Raw genomic sequence first — 23,289 nt, forward strand, 5'->3', positions numbered from 1 at the left:
GGCCAATGGTGACTTTAAAACAGTTACAGAGTTTAATGGCTGTGGTGGGAGAGAACTGAGGATGGATCAACAACATTGTAGTTACTCTACAATATTAACTTAATTGATAGAGTGCAGAATATAAATATTCCAAAACATGCATCCTGTTTGCAACAAGGCACTAAAGTAATACTGCAAAAATGTGGCAAACCAATTAACCTTTTAACCTAAATACAAAGTCTTATGTTTGTGGCAAATCCAACAGAACACATTACTGAATACCACTCTACATATTTTCAAGCATAGTGGTGGCTGCATTATGTTATGGGTATGCTTGTAATCATTAAGGACTGTGGAGTTTTTCAGGATAAAAAATAAATGGATCTAAGCACAGGCAAAATCCTACAAAGTATTGACTCAGGCATGTGAATACGTATGTAAATTAGATACGTCTAAAAACATGTTTTTACTTTGTCATTGAGGTATTGTGTGTAGATGGGTGAGAAAATAAATATTTTTAATCAAGTTTGAATTCAGGCTGGAACACAACAAAATGTGGAATAAGTCAAGAAGTATGAATACTTTCTGAAGGCACTGTAATTGACCTCTGTATTTTGTTTGTTTTACTGGCTTTAATTGTACTCTACTATCTATTAAAGTTCTATAAATACTTACAACTCGGCATGCATTCTTTCCACTGACAACAGACAGGGGGATGTAATGAACCATAAACTATCCCCAAAGTACTCTACTATAGATCATAACGGTACTGTTATAACTTAATCAAATAGATTTTAATATTCAATCATTTCTTTATAGATTAATACATTAATTGTCCAGGCCAGTCTGCTTTAAATTGGATCAATGGCCCCCCTTTTTTCTTAATTGATTAATCATCTCAGCCTGAGTTTAATCTGATATTGGAGAAGACGAGGCCCCCAGAGCGAAGAGTACAAAGTACACCACTGTGCCAGCCTCCCTTGGCCGGCCTGTCAAAGAGGGGCCTTGTCTCCCCCTGTCCTGTCGTGGGTCTCTGTCCCCCGTCGCAGTCCTATCTCTTTAGGACCTGATCCAGGATCGAGCGCCAAGATAGTCACGGAGGAAATATACAATGATTTGTTAGACATCAGATAAGTTCCGTTTCTCATCTCGGCGAATCAGCTGTATTCTTAGCCTGTCTGCGTGTAGAGGAGAAGCCTCTTCTCTTTTTAAGTTCTCCTCGCTTCTAAAACCCTCTCATGACCAACTGATCTACTTTGATTTGTATGCATACAGTAGCAGGTGTAGGCTAGCACAATCTATACCAGCACAATATACTGGCGTCCCGCGGATCAATTTCGTAAAAACGAATGTAAAAACTGTTGGGGGTCTCAATTTACGGTTGAGAGTTAGAATACTAGAATACACAGGGTGCAATTTCTAAATGTGGTTGTGCATCAGCAGTTTTTCTGTTTCACTAACAGTCGCTCATTTAGCCCATGTCAGCTAAATTAGTTTAGATTGGTAAATTAGTCTAGCGTCCAGCTATCTAAATTTGGTCGAATTAGCAAACATTTCTCTCCACCCAATTGCTGCAAAACTGCAAAATCTTCTCTCTGCCCCATGGCAAAATGTGTAGAATTGCAAGTATTCAACTCTAAAACTTCGTATTTTTTCCTCCTTGGATGGGGGTATGCAGAGTTCCGATTTTTTGGGTGGCACCCACCCCCATCAACATTGCCCATCCCTGATCTATACCATAGCTATTGGACGATAACAAGAACAATCACAGGGATTCCAATCTGCAAAAACAATAAATTATCGGAGGTTCTCTTTAATCTTAATCTCACAATAGGATAACAGCTGAGATGTTTTTGACTTCGCTCAAGCCCACTGAACCCTGAGTACTAACTGCCCTGACAGTTCAAATGGTGTTCCATGTGATGTCAGAGTGGGTCAGCTCAGCAGTAAGCCTCTAAACCCTTTAAAGGTGTAACATAGCAATCCTTAAGGAGGTCCAACAGTTGTTTCAGCCTGGTCTTTTGAATGTTACAAGGGACGGCTAATAATCCCAGCGTTAACTCTAGCACTACCAGAGCACAGAGCATTCCTGAGATGTTTCTCACCACCTCTTCACTCCCCCTTTCCCTCTCATTTCTCCCCATCACCCCCCCCCTCTCTCCCTCCATCTCTCTCCCCTTTCTTTCAGGCTCAGCATTACTATGATCTGATGTGCAGCGGAGAGAGACGGAAAGAGAGAGAGAGAGAGAAAGAGAGCGAGCACCTGTGTGAGGCTAATGTGACATGGCACCAGTCTTTTCATCACAGCGGGGTGCCCTCCAGACCAAAAGACTGACTTTAGACTTATTAGGATATTAATTGCTTGACATGGCACACCCAGGCAATGGTACTATGGAAACCTTTTAACAGCAAATAAAGCACAGATTCCAAAAAAGAAAGAAACGTGAGTTGTAAGAGATTAGATTCGAACCATAACAAGTGCCGAGGTAATTTTTTTTTTTTACAACAATCACGTGTCTTCTGCTTGAAAACTCGGGTTAAGGCAATTGAGTTAAACTCTCCTACACTCTTCTCTCCACCACGGTATGTAGCGTGCGTTGGGCTAATTACACGTAATCTGATGTTTCGGTTCCTTCTGAATTGTGTCCTTTGACACGGAATGCCATCTGCAAACACAGTCAGAGACACCTGATAGTAGGGATAGGTGAATGGAGCTCAGTGTTTTCCCTGTGTGGAATGTACTACCGTACACACGCTCTTTCAGCGCCACGGTTAGCACCAGAATAGTAACACCAGTATAGGTTGTGTATTGTGACTAACCCTCACTGGTGGTACTGCAAGATACACACTGTCATCAGGCAACACAGAGTATGTGAACCTGATGTTGTCCTCAGTTTGAGTTGATAAGAGGCCTACTTTACATTTTTAAATTTGAGTCATTTAGCAGACGCTCTTATCCAGAGCGACTTACAGGAGCAATTAGAGTTAAGTGCCTTGCTCAAGGGCACATCGACAGATTGTTCACCTAGTCGGCTTGTGGATTGGAACCAGCGACCTTTCAGTTACTGGCCCAACCCTCTTAACCGCTAGGCTACCTGCCACCCCTATCTATGATTCTCTTTGCATGATATGTCTCTCAAAATATTTTCTTTGTTGTTTTTGTTGTTTTCTGTGAAAGGTAGCCTCGGTGTAAGGAAGAACGCTCAGAAAACCTTTTAAATACTCAGGTTGTAGCCTTTACTATAGCTTTCCCCTTTAAAGAAAATACAGTTCTCGAAATGCCACAACTCTCTTCCTCTCCTACTTGTTCTATGACCATGTGTGTATTACATGGTCGTTAGACTATTAGTTTAATAATAATAATATTACAGTAATCATGTAGCCATAACAATGCTGACGTCACCAGACTTTCCCGTGCACATGCTGTCGATCTCATGGCCTGTTATCCTAACTCAGCTCTGCGTCTCACCCTACAGGATAACGACACTGCAGGAGAAAATGAGTGGTCATGATAAGGGCATGCCAGAGATGATTATCTATAGACCAAGTGGTTGGGCCTTGACCAAGGGATATGTATCTTATCATCAGAGTTCCTTAAACTTTGATGATCCTTTCCTGGCCTTGTGTACAATACAGTTGCTTAATCTGAAAGTGAATTCAATTGTTACAGCTTTGCATACATGTGGTCTATTCATGTACTCTATTGAAAATGTTATTTGTGAATTGGTAAAATGCCCGTAGTTCTCAAAGAGTGATGCCATATTATATTATTAGTACCATTTGATAATTATTGTTATTTATTCTACATTATTTCTAATCTAACTTTGGAATGAGTGACGAAAACAAAACACAGCTAGAAACAGCATTTCCGTTTGACTTACCTGTCCACACCAATTATATTCCAGCATAATGGCAATCGCTTGGTAGTAGCGGTGTTTGTTCCGTTTTAAACTGTTCTTAAAATATGATGGCCACTCTGACTCTTCGGTTCTGTATCTGTACAACTCCTTGCTTTTCCCTGGGCGTTGTTGGCTAATAATGTCGTCAGGTCTCGGGGGGGGGATAGCTAGCTTAGCACTCACCCATCAACATGGCACAGCCCAGCTCAGCACAGCTTAACCACTACCACTGTTGAAAGTTTTGCACTCCCAGAGCTTACGACCTGTTGATAATGAACCTGAACCCATTATTTTGAGTCAATGAATTGAAAGAAATAGGGCAAAGAACGAAAGCCACCGGGCCAATTACCGGCCCGCTTTGATGTATTACGCCGCCCGTGCTCCTCACCCAAACCGCTCCACGTCTTTTGTCTTTATCCCCTCTGTTATTCATTAATTATTCTGACCGGGGTCAAGGGTCACACGGCTAATTGTGCAGACCATCTTACTTTGAGGATGGTGGGGATTCTGCCTACTAACACTGACACTCTCCCTCCCTGTGCCTAGCCACCTTGCATTATGCCAATTAATCCAATTCTTAATTTTTTTTTATCTTTTACTTTATCTCCTGGCCCCCCCCTTTGTTTCATTTGGGTTCTCGTTCTTAATCTTTAGGGTTCGTAGGTTCCACAACAACAATACCCCTCTCCCCCCTCACTTATCTGGGGGTCATTGTGGTTGGTGATGTTAACGGGGGAATTGACCATTTAGACCAGGGGTGGGCAAAAGTTTTAGCACGGGCCTGATTATTTTGTTGTTGTCCAAAGCAATTTGCAGACCAGAAAAAGGGCAGTATAGAGTATATTTATAATTTCTACGTACTTTCTATCTAGTGTGGCCCGCTTGTCGTAGTTTGCCCACCCCTGGTTTAAACCCTCTCTAATTCAGAGGACAGACCAGGGGGCAGACATACCATTTGAACTTTAAATGTCTCTGACAGGAGGGATAAACTCTCTGTGTGTAATCATTCATGACCATTTTAGCATTTAAATACTTTTATCCAAAGTGATGTAGTTTGTTACGTAACATATTCAAACCCACAACTCCTGCTTCAACCAGCCATTCAAGACACTCTCTGTCCCTAACCTTGATTCCCACAAGTCAAACCCAGCTAAAACTACATGGCTCTCCACAGTGGACTTTGCTTGCTCTGTCCTTTTAATTTCCCACAGCTGAATGAAGGGTTAACCGCCCTGAGCTCTGTCACAGTTTGAGCCAGTTAACAGCCTGTTGGAAAGGCCACACTTGATTTATGGTATAGATAGATAGTATAGATAAAGTATAGTCAATCACATTGTTGTCTGTCTGTCTGTCTATCCTACCAAGTAAGATACTAAACCCCACAATACGTGGGTTGTGCACTTCAGAAAAGAATGGACTCCCCTAACTCCTCTGTTGCCAGATATAAATCAGACTGGAACCAAGCTAGAATGGAATAGGCCTATCCCTATTGGACTGCAAACACTGAGAGACATTCTTCTTACTCCCTTTCATTTTAATTGAATTAAACCCTTATTTATACAGGATAGTCTCATTGAGATAACATCTCTTTTGCTAGAGAGACCACCTCCAACAGAAGCACTGATTTGACATTGTACTGTAACTGATAATATTGGGATCCAATGCTATGGGCTCCCCTCTTACTGCTGCAGGTCAAGTCATACACCCTCAACATCACAGAGGATTCCATGTAAATACAAGAAACAAAGGACATATTATCCTAGTCGTGAAGGCCATGGCGGAGGAGAGGAGCCGTCATCTGTTAAGCAACCCGTGTCAATGTGATTAGGCGGAAAAGACGGCAACTCTGTATATTATTGTCTGTTGGGGCCACTTTATCTCTCCCTCCATCTGAAAGCGTGAATACGGAGATGTCATGTCCTTGTCTGGAGATGATGGGTGAGGGAATTAAAGTTTTCATGGGCGATTCTATAGCTAGATCATGTACTTTTATTTATATGTATAAAATATACAGGAGTCCACAGTGCAGCACCCACCAATGGAATTAGTGTGAGGATTTGAATTAGCTCGGTAATTGCTGTTGTTTTTTTTGCCTGTAAGCTCTTTAAACACTTAGGGGATTTAAGGGATTGTTCTAAGTAGACTGTAGAAAATGAGAGTTGTGAATTTTATAGTTCTATGTTGGGCCAGTCTTCCGTGCTTAGTGAAAGGTCACATTCTTTTTAACCTGTTATATTATTTCAGGATGTCGTTAAACCAGTTTGCCTTTTTATTGAGGGATTTTAAAATTGAAGTTAGTTGCGTACAATTTAAAGATGCTTATATAAGATATTGCATATCTCATACTTCATCATGAATTGTATTTTAGGTTTTTATTTTCAAGTTTATTGCATCTCCAAAACCAGATTAAGATTTGTATTTATTTTCGACTTCATTGGACTTTAAGAAGTTGTGTTCTTTCTATGTCAGCTAGTCCTCTAAATGCTCCCTTAGTTGTCTAGTGACGGAAATCCCAGACCTAGGGAAAGGGGATACCTAGTCAGTTGCACAACTGAACGCATTAAACCGAAATGTGTCTTCTGTATTTATCCCAACCCCTCTGAATCAGAGAGGTGTACGGGGCTGCCTTAATCGGCATCCACGTCATCGGCGCCCGGGAAGAAGTTATTGTGGGGGTTAACTGCCTTGCCCAAGGGCAGAACGGCAGATTTTTCCAACTTGCCGGTGCGAGGATCCGAATCAGCAACCTTTCTGTTACTGGCCAGGATACCTGCCACCCTGGCAACAGCCCGTCTGCCTAGGGAGACTAATAGTTGTCTGTCATGAACAGACAGACGTGTCTCTAATCTCACCCCATGGAACTACTGTGTAGCACTGCTAGCCTGGTCTCCATGGCTGTCCTCTTCAAAGGGAGTCCGTGTAGCCCAGAACCCCTGGCTAAGACTGGTCCCTGTCCCCTCTCCAAAGGTTAGTTCCTGGGGCAGTGTCTGTCCTGATGCCACTGATAATAGGTGTGTCCCGGTTTGGCCTAGTTAACTTGGTGGCCGGAGAGGGGAGATGGGGCTGAAGGGATGAGGGGGAGGGGGCTAAATTACACCAAATGATGACAGGACACAGTGGGTCTGTGTGAGGGAGTTGTTTCTTCTCTCGCTTCTCATCCTCTTTAGATAGGAGCAGGTCATAGGTGACTAGGGAGGACAAGATAAGATCACGCAAGGGTCTTTCATGAGGCCACTGATGCATTTGACCTGGTGGTGTTAACAAATCGAGATCAACTCTGCTTCTGTCATGAACAATTAGGAAAAATGCGTCTGCTTTGCCGTTTAGAACGTAGGGAAATTATGAAACGTTAAGGGCTTTGCTCAAGCAAGTCCTATTTCTCTAAAGTATGATCAGCATGAAATGGGCTCCAGGTTCATATTGTCCATGTGTACATGAACATGACACAAATAATAGAGCATTTGTCCCTTGTGTGGTCCCTTTGATGAGCACAGTGGGATAAGGATCAATCCAATAATCAGACAGGAACGTCACCATCCACCAACAGCCCCCACCTCAAACCCCTCACTAGTACCATAACCCCTTCAAACCCACCACCACACCCTCCCACCACTGAGTCCTGATCTCCCTCTCAGCACCTCTAGCCTCCAGAGACCCCGGCCTCACCCCTCTCTCATTATAAAACAGATCCCAAATCAGCAGGGGGGCAGATCTCCTCAGGCCTTACTAGCCACTGCTCACCGCTCACTGCTCCAGCCACACACTACTGGACTAACTGGTTGCTTATTCTATTTCATGCATTGTACCATTGTACCTTTTCTTTTGAATCCTATTAGTGGCTGAACTTGGTTTAACTGAAAAAGACTGACGACTTCACTCAATTAGCCGTAATAGGATTAACCGCTGGTATGGGCCGGGAGGTTTAAATAGGAATGGAATTTTGGCAGACACCTGCTACATGCACTGCATTAATCTCATAACGTCTAGTATGTGGGGGCCACTTGTTAATGGGGGCCAGGGATGCCAGTGTTCCAGTGTGCAGTAGGCCCTGTGTGTATGTGGATGATGGGGCAGGGATCTGAGAGTTGGCAGAACACACTGAAGGCCGTCCCTGTCCTGTCCCCAGCCCCAGCCTAGGCCGGTGAGGCTGCCAAGAACCCATCTGTGGGAGGGAGGAAGAGAGGGAGGGATAATACAATGACTTTATTAGGAGGAAGAGGTGAGGGTGGGGCTCAGGACTGGGACTCTCTCTCTGTGTGTGTGTGTGTGTGTGTGTGTGTGTGTGTGTGTGTGTGTGTGTGTGTGTGTGTGTGTGTGTGTGTGTGTGTGTGTGTGTGTGTGTGTGTGTGTGTGTGTGTGTGTGTGTGTGTGTGTGTGTGTGTGTGTGTGTGTGTGTGTCTGCGTGCGTGCGTGCGCGTGTGTCACTTAGTAGGCTACCTGTGTATGTTCATCCACTCCAAAATAATTCCAGCATCCAAACAGTGCACTGTGCACCCATTTGATACATGGAAAGAGACATCTGTTACAAAACATCAAAAAGTGATTCGCCAAAATATTTTTATTTGTAGAAAGAAAAGGTGGGACAACTGAAAATGGTCGGACATACGGGACTGCCCCGGGATGACGTGTTGTTATTATTATTGTTGTTAACCTTTATTTTGACAGGGAGTCAATGCCGAGACCAGTCTCTTTTCCAGATGAGCCCTGTATAGCACCACAATACACGTCACAATACAATAAACACATTAAACTACACGTTATTATACACAACAATATACAAAGAGAAAAACACATATATATATATATATATATATATATATATATATATATATCCTCCGAACACCAGCTTCCATATACAACAAAGTACATTATGTATTTTTGGGTTTTCCCTTTATCCACTTAGAGGGATTGGATCAGAATCATGTGCCAGGGGAATCCACATCTACTCAACAGTGTTTCTCCATATGGTAGATGGACTGTTTCCCTGACACAGTATTCTGGCCAGAGACAAGAAACCTAAAAAAGCTGAGTAGCCTAGGTATAGTTCAAAGATGCTACAGTACTGTATAGTAATTGCAACTGGCCCTCAGGTCTCCCAGGCAGGCTCAGAGTGTGTGTAGGCCTACACTATAAAAGCTCTTCTGTTGAACCCCAGCTGCCCTGGTTGTGGGACTTTAATACCCTACCTCTGGCTCTTCCTTTGGATTCATCCCAGCAGAGATGGGGTCTGGACTGGAGTCTGTAGATACATAGATAGACTCCCTCATACTGACTGACTGCAGGCCTAGTGGGCCACAGCACGACACCCCCAGGCACCGCACCAGCCCAGATGGGTGGTCTGGCCCAATCACTGCCTGCATCTCTGTGGCTTAGCATGTTATAGCCTAGCTATCCCCCCTAACTACACCTCCCCCCTTTCCTACACCCAGCCCCTCAGTGGGGTCCATATGCCTGTCAGCTTTGGGCCCCCCGCCAACCCCTCCACCTCCACCTGCCCTGAGACAGTCAACATCAGGCATAATCAGGCTCACAGCAGGGGCTGCTTGTACATACACACTGCTGGATTCCCATCCATCCCCCATGCCCCCAGCAACCTTAGGGGAGACCCTACTTCTGATAGGATCGACCTTCTTGGTTCTTGGTACACACAAATAAATACACAGGTGTATACACACACACTCTTTATCGCTCTTTCTCGTTCTCTCTCACACACACACACACACACTCAGTTGCACACACATCGAGATGCAGGTAAGGCCCTAGCTCCCCTGAACCAGACACACTTTAACACATGAAAGGCCTCCTGCAGACCAGAGAAAACAGAATTGCTGCTTTGAAGTTTCCCTGACTTCTCCCCAACACCGGGTGAAAGTCTGATTCGTTTCTTGCTTTGGGTAACCTGTCTTGGCCAACTATAACTGAGCTGGGAGTTATTCGACTTCATAGACAAAAGCCCCAACATCCCCAAACTGGGAAATATAAACTCTCAGTTGCATAGCTAGAAGTCAGGGGAGGAGAGAGAGGAAAATAACTCAAAAGAAACCGGATTTAGTGTTAGTACAACCAAAATAAACGCACACACACACATGTTAACCCTGAAAGCTATAATTCCAGTGACATGTCTTGGCTCAGTGGTCCATCAGCACTTTGTGAGGAGGACTTATTCTCAGGGAAAATACTGGCCAAATCCTGTGGAACAGAATTCCTGAGAAATGGACCCTTGAAACACAAAGAGACTTTTTGGGTGGTTCCTGGCTCAAATGTGCGGACATCGGCATGCCTTTTTAAACACATCATGAGATGAAGTATTGATGGCAGAGCAGAGACAGCCAGAACGCACGGACAGACACACACACACTCAGCCAAGTCTCACACAACACACTCATCCATTGCTTTCCTCTCAAAGTTTTGTTTGATATGGTGTGTCTAATCCAATCAAAATACAGATTCCACCACCACCACCGGGCCAGGGACAGTAACAACACTGCCCTTGAACAGAGCTAGGGGCCTCACCTCCGTTGCTCTAGTTGCCTACCTAGCCATATTGAGCTCCAGAATGTGACAGGATCATCAACGATGAGCATCATTCACCTTGTTGATTTATGAATGAAAAGGATTTGTGTGCCTTCATTGATACAGCCATACTTTACAACAGTCGATCGGAACTGGTCGATCTCCGAGGCATTCCTATTCTATCGTCAAACATTCTGTATAAAACCCAATGATAAATCATCAATGTTTTGTTTTTTTGTCTCCTGTTGTTGGCGGTAGGTGTACCCAATTCAGCTGCACTGCGCGCCGGGTATGAGAAATGTTCAAATTTTGAACCATTTCATGTGTCTGAAGGTACAACCTCTGACTTCACTGCAGGCCAGGAGAGCAAATCAAGTGCACTAGGCCTACTGCTGGCCAATCGGATGGCTCAGATTACCGTGTCGGCAGTGACGTAACAGGCGTAAAAAAAAGCTACAGCAAAGTTGATACTTTTATATGCCATAAAATGCATGTTCTTCCTACTTCCACTCAGACAACAACCAGCACTGTAATGAATGAGTAGCAAAGTGTATCGATAGGCTTGCGTTGTTATTATTAGTGGCTTGGGTCTTTTTTAATAGTGAAGAATTTCACTTTCTCTGTTCATTGAAGTAACAACAGGTATTTGTGCATGAGGCAGGATTAATGCGGTGCAACTCAAATTTCGTCATCAGCCGGAAGACGGTGTCCCTTTTTGGTCAGTGTCAGCAGAGGAAAGGGAGAGCGGAGGAACGTTGAGAGGCGGACACTCACATGCTGACCAGACCTCTCGCTCGCATGTTGATTTTGTCCATGCACACCAGACGCGATCAGGACACACAGGTTGAAATATCAAAACCAACTCTGAACCAACTATATTAATTTGGGGACAGGTCAAAAACATTAAACATTTATGGCAATTTAGCTAGCTAGCTTGCTGTTGCCAACTAATTTGTCCTGGGATATAAACATTGGATTGTTACTTTACCTGAAATGCACAAGGTCCTCTACTCCAACAATTAATCCACAGATAAAAGGGTAACGTTAAACCGAGTTCGTTTCTAATAATCTCGCAAACTTCAGGCTTCTTTGGACTTTATATGGTGGTTGGCAACCAACTTTAAGGTGCATTACCACTACCAACTGGACTGGAGTGTGGACCTCAGTTCATCTTTCAATCACCCACATGGGTATATGCTCCTAAAAACCAATGAGGAGTTGGCACGTGGGTATATGCACCAAAAAAAACTATGAGGAGATGGGAGAGGAGGGACTTGCAACGTGTGAAGCGTCACAAATAGAACCAAGTTCTATTTTAGCGCCTGGCTACGCAGACGCTTGCGAGCAGTGGGGGTCCAATGATTGAATAACATATATGTGCAAATTTATTTTGCAGGGCACGCGACGCAAGTGGTGTGGTCAGCATGTCAGTCTGCTGCTCTCTCCCTCCACTGAGACTGACCATCAGATGCAGGGACCTTCAGCCCAGTAAAGTACAAATGACAAGCTAATTATTTAAATGTATGCGCACTCAGCTGTGCCTCACAAGTAATACAACAACGGATCGATCTATTACCGGTGTGATCATATAGCCAACCTCAAATTTTGAAATATAATTTCAAAAAATGTCCCGAACAACAATGCATTGGCAGGGCAATTGAAACAAAGTCAGTATACGGTGATAATGTATTGGACCTATAGCTTACTGCACGAACTTCATTGCTACAGTACTGTTCTTAATTGGTTAATGTTGCATAGGCTTACGTTTTTTAAGTCATGTTAAAAATAAAAAAAATGGAGTAGTAGATCCCGGCATGCATTTTGACTCAGAAAGTGATCTTGACTCAGAAAGTGATCTTGACTCAGAAAAGGTTGGTGACCACTGCTTTACAATGTTCAGTAGATGTGTCAATCAAACACATAGGCTGCACATACAGTTGAAGTCGGAGGTTTACATACACCTTAGCCAAATACATTGAAACTCAGTTTTTCACAATTCCTGACATTTAATCCCAGTAAAAATTCCCCGTCTTAGGTCAGTTAGGATCACCACTTTATTTTAATAATGTGAAATGTCAGAATAATAGTAGAGAGAATGATTTATTTCAGCTTTTATTTCTTTCATCACATTCCCAGTGGGTCAGAAGTTTCCATACACTCAATTAGTATTTGTTAGCATTGCCTTTAAATTGTTTAACTTGGGTCAAGCGTGTCGGGTAGCCTTCCACAAGCTTCCTACAATAAGTTGGGTGAATAATTTTGGCCCATTCCTCCTGACAGAGCTGGTGTAACTGAGTCAGGTTTGTAGCTCACACATGCTTTTTCAGTTCTGCCCACAAATTTTCTATAGGATGGAGATCAGGGCTTTGTGATGGCCACTCCAATACCTTGACTTTGTTGTCCTTAAGCCATTTTGCCACAACTTTGGAAGTATGCTTGGAATCATTGTCCATTTGGAAGACCCATTTGCGACCAAGCTTTAACTTCCTGACTGATGTCTTGAGATGTTGCTTCAATATATCCACATACTTTTCCCTCCTCATGTTGCCATCTATTTTGTGAAGTGCACCAGTCCCTCCTGCAGCAAAGCACCCCCACAACATGATGCTGCCACCCCCGTGCTTCACGATTGGGATGGTGTTCTTCGGCTTGCAAGCATGCCCCTTTTTCCTCCAAACATAACGATGGTCATTATGGACAAACAGTTCTATTTTTGTTTCATCAGACTAGGGGACATTTCTTCAAAAAGTATGATCTTTGTTCCCATATGCAGTTGCAAACTGTAGTCTGTCTTTTTTTAATGGTGGTGTTGGAGCAGTGGCTTCTTCCTTGCTGAGCGGCCTTTCAGCTTATGTTGTACTGGGATTGATTTGCACTTTTCGCACCAAAGTACGTTCATCTCTAGGAGACAGAACGCGCCTCCTTGAGCAGTATGACGGCTGAATGGTCTCATGGTGTTTATACTTACGTACTATTGTTTGTACAGATGAACGTGGTAACTTCAGGCGTTTGGAAATTGCTCCCAAGGATGAACCAGACTTGTGGAGGTCTACAATTTTTTTTCTGAGGTCTTGGCTGATTTCTTTTGATTTTCCCAGGATGTCAAGCAAAGAGGCACTGAGTTTGAAGGTAGGCCTTGAAATACATCAACAGGTACCTCCAATTGACTCAAATTATGTCAATTAGCCTATCAGAGCTTCTAAAGCCATGACATAATTTTCTGGAATTTTCCAAGCTGTTTAAAGGCACAGTCAACTTAGTGTATGTAAACTTCTGACCCACTGGAATTGTGATACAGTGAATTATTAGTGAAACAATCTGTCTGTAAACAATTGTTGGAAAAATTACTTGTGTCATTGTCACCGAATATGTCGTACTCTTCGGCGAATATGTCGTATGTGAGAGAGAAGGACCAAGGCGCAGCGGGATTGTGGATGCTCATGTTTTAATTCAAAAAAAGGAGTAAAGCATCCACTGGAAAAACAATGCACACGACAGGAACAGTCTTACAGGCATACAAAAACGCAGTGCAAGAACAATTCCCCACAACCCCAAAGACAAACACACACACCTATATAGGACTTCCAATCAAAGGCAACTATACACACGTGCCTTCAATTGGAAGTCCCAATCACCAACACAACATTCAACAAACACAAACCACCTGCCACATCCTGACCAAGACTAAGCAATACGCCCTCTGCTGGTCAGGACGTGACAGTCATGCACAAAGTAGATGTCCTAACCGACTTGCCAAAACTATAGTTTCTTAACAAGAAATTTGTGGAGTGGTTGAAAAACGAGTTTTAATGACTCCAACCTAAGTGCATGTAAACTTCTGACTTCAACTGTAAGTAAAGAGTTGTACATCCCCCCCCCATGTGAGAAATTGAACAAGAAGGTTGTCCATACCTTCCATGTGTTGTGTGGTTGATACCAGGCTGGAGGCTGCTGCTCTGTGTAGTAGGCCCCCAGGTATGGGCATGGAGGGCAGGCAGGCCGGGTTGGACAGGCAGGATGAGGAGGGTAGAGGTAGGGCCGGTGCTGCTGGGGCCAGGTATGGGGGTGGGGAGGTGGTCCTGGTGGGCCCAAGTATTCCTGCTTCACCCCCTCAGGCTGTCCCCTTAGTTGACCCCTCACCAGCTGCACCACAGGCAGATCAGTCGGGGAATCGAACATGGCTCTCCACGAATGGTCTTGTCTGGGTCGAAGAGAAACAGGACAGACAAGGGCCTATACAGTCATTAAGCCACTCTGTAATGTTTGCCCCTGCCCACCTTGCTCACCAAATATCCATATGGGGCCATGGGGTCATGTTTGCTGGGTAATGTCCTTGTCTCTTCCCAAAGCTACTAAATCTTTTAGGAGATCATGAGAGTGTCACTGTAGTAATAAAGAGCATCATGTTCTGTATAAACCATCGAAATTACCGCGGCATACTGAATTCAGTTGATACATAAACTAAATCAAGCTGGGCAATTGAATTGGGAAAGCAAGTCTGCCAACAAACCAATGTTATCAGTAAATAACGAGAGCTAACTGCAAGTGACCTAAAGTGACATATTGGGGAGTATTCATCCAAATCATGCTTCAGTGCAGTGGGCCTGTCTGTAAACAGTGTAATACATTTAAATGCCATGTTTTACTTTATGTTGTATAGTCCCACAGAGAGATTGTACGTCAATAAGTCAATATGGAGCCTTTCTCAGTAGTACACATGTGTCAAATAATTGGCCCTAACCATACATAACATACAAGTTGACAGCTTTCATTTTCCTGGTGGTTTTGTTTAGATATGGAGTCGGGCAACTTCTGCCTACATTGTTAATCACCTGTGGCACAAATGAGGACCCCTCAGCCAGCTTCTGCTACCCTGGCCCATGCCTGTCTGAATGTCCGCGTGTCATCCCTATGTGTTCCCCATTAGAGCTCAGGCAGTGGAGAGACGGCCCCACACACTCAGAGACAGCTTTGAGAAATAAACAGAGCAGAGACTAGAAGGGAAGGGGCCTCTAATAGGGAGGTAAGGAGAGGTGGCAGTGAGGTGGAAGGGAAGGAGAAGTGTGTGGGCCCTAAGCAATGGCCCTTCTCCTCTTCATCCCTTCTTTCACATGGAGATGTAATTGGCAAGGTTCTGGCTGACTCTCTCTCCCTCTCTCCCCTTCTTTTTCTCTCCCCCTCACTCTCCCTCTCTCCCTCCCTCTCTTTCCCTCTCCCCCTATCCCTATCCCTATCCCTCTCTCTCTGTGCATAACGCAAACACAATTTAATTGCTCCTTCTTTTTCTGTTGCCAGCATTGCAGAACACCGGGGTGCTAGATAATTGCCCATTCTATCTCAGACACTGGACAAATGTGTTAGAAAAATTTTAAAAATGTAGTCCACCTATCGTCCATTCCACGGGTGATCCCTGTTTTAGCCTGCCCATTTTGAACAATTGGCCTTGTCTGCACTTGACTTGGGTCTGTGTCTGTGTTAGCCATTGTTTGCGTGTAGGTCCCTCTATTAGGGAGAGGACATTCTGCCATCTCTGACAAGGAGTCCATTTTGCCAGTGGAATTAATACTAATGGCCACTTGTGGGCAAGGTAATGTCACTAAACCAGGCTTTTGTTGCCAGTTGCACCCATTACACTACTTAGCCATATTTAGAGGTCAAATGGCCCTAAGTCATTTAGCAATGACTGTCTTTGTCTATCATTTACTAAACAGTTGACACCTATGTTAGGGGTGGATAGTGTGGAATTGAAAAATAAGGATGTGACCATATATGCCCACCAAAATGATTTGTATAAGCATTTATACTGAACAAAAATATAAACGCAACATGTAAAGTGTTGGTCCCATGTTTCATGAGCTAAGTTAGTGAGTATTTCTCCTTTGCCAAGATAATCCATCCACCTGACAGGTGTGCCATATCAATAAGCTGATTAAACAGCATGATCATTACACAGGTGCATCTTGTGCTGGGGACAATAAAAGGCCACTCTAAAATTGGGCAGTTTTGTCACACAATACACTGCCACAGATGTCTCAAGTTTTGAGGGAGCGTTCAATTGGCATGCTGACTGCAGGAATGTCCACCAGAACGTTTGCCAGAGAGTTGAATGTTAATTTCTCTACCATATGCTGGCTCCAACGTCATGTTAGAGAATTTGTAACCGCGCCAGCCCAGGACCTCCACATCTGGCTCCTTTACCTGCGGGATCGTCTGAGACCAGCCAACCAGACAGCTGATGAAACCGAGGAGTATTTCTATCTGTAATAAAGCCCTTCTGTGGGGGAAAATTCATCTTGATTGGCTGGGCCCCAGTGGGTGGGCCTATGCCCTCACTAGCCCACCCATGGCTGCGCCCCTGCCCGGTCATGTGAAATCCATAGATTAGGGCCAAATGAATTTATTTAAATTGATTGATTTCTTTACAAGGTAAAAGTCTGTCGTTCTGCCCCTGAACAAGGCAGTTAACCCGCTGTTTCTAGGCCGTCATTGAAAATAAGAATTTGTTCTTAACTGACTTGCCTAGTTAAATAAAGGTAAAAATAAACATGTTTAAAAATATTGAACTGTAACTCAGTAAAATCTTTGAAATTATTTTATGTTGCGTTTTATATTTTTGTTCTGTATATTTCAATGAGATGGACCTCATACTACATGCACATTCCATATAGAATAGATTCAGCAAATTATTTTCACAGTCTGCCGTAAAATCAAGGTTGAATATGATTGAGTCACAAGATGATGAAACATGACATGTTAGGAAGCTTAAAAGCTTTGAATCCCCTTGTATTGTGTCCTCTCTTGCAACTTATTGATCACGGCATGGTATGATCACTTAATTCTCCATCAATGGGTCAATCAGATCCCAGTTACATCTTCCTGATTTAACGGGCCTCCAGGCTATTTATTTGGGGTCTTTCGAGGGCAACATGCAAATGTTATTCTGTCTCGCTCCTTTGAAAAGAGACAGCTGTCGTGATTGTCCCTCTGCCCCTCCTCTGCCCAACTCACACACACACACACACACACACACAAATGTTTGTTTGACTATTCTTGTGGGGACCAAAAAAAATTATTCCCGTTCCAAATCCTATTTTCCCCTAACATAATCTTAACCCCAAACCCCTAAACATAACCCTAACTCCTAACTCTAAACCTAACCCCTAACACTAATTGTAACCCTAAACCGAACCCCTAAGCCTAAAATAGCCTTTTTCCTTGTTGGGACCGAGCACATTTTGATTGTTTTACACTATCCTTGTGAGGACTTCTGGTCCCCACAAGGATAGTGCAACCAAAAACACACACATACACACACGTCCTTCTCAGCCCCAGAGAGAGGAAGTCAGTGCATCGTTTCCTCAGGAGGATGTTATGTTCTGAGCGTCTGTGTCACAGTCTGACGAGCAACCCCCCCCCCCCCTCATGCCCCCTTTCACCCACTCAACCACCCTCCACCTCTCCTCCTCATTAAAACCCATCCCATAGACACCACCATTCTGTGAGGCTCTCTGCTCTCTCGTCACCTCCTATCCCCCACTGCCTCTATGTCTTCCTTTGAGCCTCAACCCTTTATTTTCATCAGGCAAGACATGAAGAGAAAAAAAACATGTTTCTTCTCTCTTCCCTCTCTTGTCTTCAGTGGGCTGCTGGGGCTTTGTGACTGGCCTTTCAAGTAGCAAGCACCTATTTATTTGCTCTTTTCACCGCTAATTCTCCATCATTGTCCCTCCACACCTCCCGTGGAGCTGTGAACAAGGCAGCCATGAGAGACTGCTTTCACTCCTCAGGATGTGAGTCACTGAGCTGGGATAATGATGAGGCTATGGACCCTGGAGAGATGCAGGCCTTATTCACGGCACAGCACAGCACTGCTATTCTGTTCTGAACAGCCCAACCGTAAGCACTCTGCTACTCTACAATCACCACATGTGTTATGTGTGCAAATGAACTCAGATTATAGGTCATAGTTACAGTGAGGGAAAAAAGTATTTGATTCCCTGCTGATTTTGTACGTTTGCCCACTGACAAAGAAATGATCAGTCTATAATTTTAATGGTAGGTTTATTTGAACAGTGAGAAACAGAATAACAACAAAAACATCCAGAAAAACGCATGTCAAAAATTTTATAAATTGATTTGCATTTTAATGAGGGAAATAAGTATTTGACTCCATCTCAATCAGAAACATTTCTGGCTCCCAGGTGTCTTTTATACAGGTAATGAGCTGAGATTAGGAGCACACTCTTAAAGGGAGTGCTCCTAATCTCAGTTTGTTACCTGTATAAAAGACACATGTCCACAGAAGCAATCAATCAGTCAGATTCCAAACTATCCACCATGGCCAAGACCAAAGAGCTCTCCAAGGATGTCAGGGACAAGATTGTAGACCTACACAAGGCTGGAATGGGCTACAAGACCATCGCCAGCGCCCGCAAGTTTGCCAATGAACATCTGAATGATTCGGAGGACAACTGGGTGAAAGTGTTGTGGTCAGATGAGACCAAAATGGAGCTCTTTGGCATCAACTCAACTCGCCGTGTTTGGAGGAGGAGGAATGCTACCTATGACCCCAAGAACACCATCCCCACCGTCAAACATGGAGGTGGAAACATTATGCTTTGGGGGTGTTTTTCTGCTAAGGGGACAGGACAACTTCACCGCATCAAAGGGACGATGGACGGCGCCATGTACCGTCAAATCTTGGGTGAGAACCTCCTTCCCTCAGCCAGGGCATTGAAAATGGGTCGTGGATGAGTATTCCAGCATGACAATGACCCAAAACACACGGCCAAGGCAACAAAGGAGTGGCTCAAGAAGAAGCACATTAAGGTCCTGGAGTGGCCTAGCCAGTCTCCAGACCTTAATCCCATAGAAAATCTGTGGAGGGAGCTGAAGGTTCGACTTGCCAAACGTCAGCCTCGAAACCTTAATGACTTGGAGAAGATCTGCAAAGAGGAGTGGGACAAAATCCCTCCTGAGATGTGTGCAAACCTGGTGGCCAACTACAAGAAACGTCTGACCTCTGTGATTGCCAACAAGGGTTTTGCCACCAAGTACTAAGTCATGTTTTGCAGAGGGTCAAATACTTAATTCCCTCATTAAAATGCAAATCATTTTATAACATTTTTGACATGCGTTTTTCTGGATGTTTTTGTTGTTATTCTGTTTCTCACTGTTCACATAAACCTACCATTAAAATTATAGACTGATCATTTCTTTGTCAGTGGGCAAACGTACAAAATCAGCAGGGGATCAAATACTTTTTTCCCTCACTGTATATGAAATTACTTCTTGACATCACTTTTCCTTTCAACTGCCGGGTAGAATTGGCCTACCAGTCCAATTTTGTCTTTCAAGATGTTCCCTGACAATCTGATCATTCTTTGGGCATGTTGTTTGAGAAAGGCATGTTGACACACAGGCTATTTGTTTTGAGGTAGCATACTTCGTCAAGATATCACACTTGTTGATTGAACCGTCTCTTCACAAATTTGTACCACCTGTGTTCAGTTGACAGACAGACAGAGAGCATGTCTGCCTTGCGATTACAGCATTACCCTACCCATGAGAGAGAAAATACACTTGTATCTGTCTGCCTCACAAGTCAATCAGATCACTTTCATTACTTCAAAGACAAAACGCGCCACAGCATAAGAGACAGTGGAGTGGTCTCAGAGGGGGAGATAGATTCCTCGTCTCCATCCTCTACGTCAATCTATGTCAGGTCTGGGTTGCAATGTATACGTTCACTGAACTCAATGAGACCCCCCACTGGGGTAAGGCTAGCATGGTCTCCACTTGGAACTGAACTGTTAGACCATACAATGATAGAATGTTTACCGTCTCTCTCTCCCTTCTGCATATCTCCATCCCTCTATCTCTCTCTATTCAAGCCTTCTTTCAGCATTTTAGGTTAGTCTCTGTGGAGCAGTGAAGTGTACACTTTTTCCCCTCTACAGTAAAGTGAGTATCTGAAGGGCTCTCCCATCACCAGACATAGCACTTGATAGAAGAGTATTGAGGTATTGAGGTATTCTGTCCACTATCACTAACATTAGTATAATATCTGAACTGTGTTATATCTGAGATACTGAACACTAAGATGGTAGTGGTCCAAGATGCTCTTCTTGTCTTCATGCTCATGTTGTCTTTCCCCTATCATCCACAAGAGGGCAATGTATACACTATTTCCTATGCTCCTTGTGGTTCCCCTCTCTTGCCATCCTATAGGAATGCATTGTTGAATCTCCACACCCAGTTACAAAAAGTACTATTATACGTTTAAGTCCGGTTGGCGTAAAATTATATTAAGAAATCCTATTATAGCCTAGGTATAACATGACCTTTGACTCATCCAGTAGCCTACTCCCACACAGATTACAACACACTGACAGCATAGCCACACTTTTCACATAGTGAACACACCACTCATTATGCACAATATGCATGTAGAGTTTTCGCTAAGTCATAGTGACACGTTCTGTAATGACTCATGTGCCCCTTTAAATACTTGCACTGGGTCCCTCGCCCCTCACCAGTGTGGGGGTGCAAGCCAACACATATCCTGTCTAAACAGGATGCCCATATAACATGATCAAATCAAATGCCCCATGATGAATGTGCCAAATTACAGAAGTCCGCGAGAGTTTTATAAACATATTGAGAATAATAGCTGGTGACCAAACAAAAGAGGAAATCTCCAAAAGAGGGGGGTGTGGAAGGCTTTTCTTGCAATGCCCATTGTGTACATTGTTGAAGTTCACTGGAACAAAAACAATCACAGCATATGAGACATGGTGTTCTCAGAAGAACAAGCACGAACAACCGCAAGGCTGCAGCAACACGACTATCTACAGTGAATACACCAGGATGAATTCATGGTGAACTTCCAAAGCAATGCAGTGACTCACATTTTTATTTCCTTTCCTGGTACTTCTCAATCACAAAGTGAGAAGGAGTTTTTCTTTGTTTGGAGAAAATGAAATGGCAGTAAACCTCAGCATTACAACATACATTTTAATCAGGGCATATGACTTACAATCAAGCTTATATAATAGTAATGGAACGCTAGTCACTTGAATAATGTTTAAATAATGTTTACATACTGCTTTACTCATCTCATATGTATATAGTGTATTCTATTCTACTGTATTTTTAGTCAATGCCACTCCGACATTGCTCGAGCTAATGTTTAGATACATCTTAATTCCATTCTTTTACTTTTAGATTTGTGTTTATTGTTGTGAATTGTTAGATACTACTGCACTGGCGGAGCTAGGAACACAAGCATTTCACTACACCCACAATAACATCTGCTAAATATGTGTATGTGACCAATAAAATTTGATTTGATATATTATTATAGAGTTATTTTAGTTACCCAACATCGCATAGCCAATCGGAACCACCACTTAAAAATACCCAACAAGTGTCAACTGTTTAAATGTTTCCAATGTTTGTAAAGAGCAATCCATCCTGAATAAGATATACTTCCTGTTAAACAGGATGTGGTTAGTGCTCAATGGTAGCATTGGGGATAGGTTTATCTGATCCTAGATCTGTAGTTTGATGTACCTCCAGACAAGGGGCAGAATTCCATCATCATCCAAATTTATGGAATCCATTCAAATGAAAATCACACACGCCTACTGCCACTAACCTTTGCTAGCCACAATTTTTAAATCAGAAATATCTGTCTAGATAAATCTGTGATTATTGGTTATTAGACTGAAAACTGAATTAGCCTACCTGTGTTTGGAGTGGGTAGCAGGTCTGTAGGTGAAGTCAATTGAGTATTATAATGTTGCACTCTAACTTCAGCTTTAGATATCAGCCCTGGATGGACAAGTGAAAAGGCCCTAGATATTTAACCAAACCCTGTTTCCTCTTTTGTGTCTATTGGAGCAAAGCGCAAAGGGAAGTTCTTGCGTCAAATCCTTGGTTTGACATATCTTGGACAGAAATAATCACCCACAGATTTTGACAAGTCATCCTGCTATGTATACTGATGGATGTGTGTCACATCACTCACTCCATGGCGTCTTTTTCAAAGCGGGATGCATTTTTAGGATGGCGTTTGAGCCGTTTGGAGCGCTGATCGAAAGTATGTGACATTTTTTGTAAAAGTTTCAGGTGAATTTTCAGTTTTTTGATATGGCATCTATTTCCTCAATGAGGGATGTTTTTGAAAGTTCTTAACAGAATATTGTTTACAGTAAATGGGGCTATTTGAAGTCCTTAAAGTCAGATATTGTACGCTGCCTACATTCATACTAAAACTCATTTACAGAGACAATTTGATATCATGAAAGAGAAATACTGACAGCAGTTACTTGACATTCCTTTTTTCTACATTTTTTACATTTTGCACTTTATTTAGACTTTTGGAAACAGAGAGGGAGACAAGCAAGTAGGAGAACGGTAGGAAAGGTAGACGCAGGAATTGAACTCCGGTTTACGGTGGGGTCTGGGGATCGGTATGTGTGTCTAGCCGCGAGTGTTGCCGCTAGACTGCAAGCTCTGAACAGTTACTTGACTTTCAACTAAGTCTTGACTCCTCAATCCTCAATCATTCTTGAGACAGTCTATCCATGTCTGTCTGTCGAGTGCAGTTCCTCTTCTCATGAACAAAGAAGCACACAGGGGAACGTAATTGCCAACCTTTGTGGAACTCTGACACTGTTCCATCTGTTACAAAGGCAAAGCACTCTTCTATTCCACGTCTGTTGAGCCCATGTCTGACACACACAGTATAATCTACATAATTAGAAAGATGAACAGCCCATCAGAAGTGATTTGAGAGAAAAAGCCTCAAATTTCCTCTCAAAATATGTACTATTATGATTATGTTTATTCACACCAGTTAGGGATGACGAGAGAGGGACATGGATGGGCACTT

General features: G+C 43.2%; 1 protein-coding gene across 2 annotated transcripts in view; it reads right to left on the reverse strand.

Moving 5' to 3' along the window:
- Positions 1–22,276, reverse strand: part of LOC106609242 (transcription factor EC) — a 46,127-nt gene extending 23,851 nt beyond the window's left edge. The window contains exons 1-2 of one of the 2 annotated variants that reach the window (XM_014207796.2): positions 22,140–22,276; positions 14,304–14,592 (exon numbers count right to left, since the gene is read on the reverse strand). In XM_014207796.2, coding sequence (XP_014063271.1) covers positions 14,304–14,570 — 267 coding nt within the window. In that variant the 5' untranslated portion in view covers positions 14,571–14,592; positions 22,140–22,276. The remainder of the gene's footprint in view (positions 1–14,303; positions 14,593–22,139) is intronic. The other variant, XM_045721931.1, reaches the window with a different exon arrangement.
- Positions 22,277–23,289: the final 1,013 nt, after the last annotated feature.

Source organism: Salmo salar, chromosome ssa07 (genome assembly GCF_905237065.1).
Source record: "Salmo salar chromosome ssa07, Ssal_v3.1, whole genome shotgun sequence".
Taxonomy (NCBI): domain Eukaryota; kingdom Metazoa; phylum Chordata; class Actinopteri; order Salmoniformes; family Salmonidae; genus Salmo; species Salmo salar.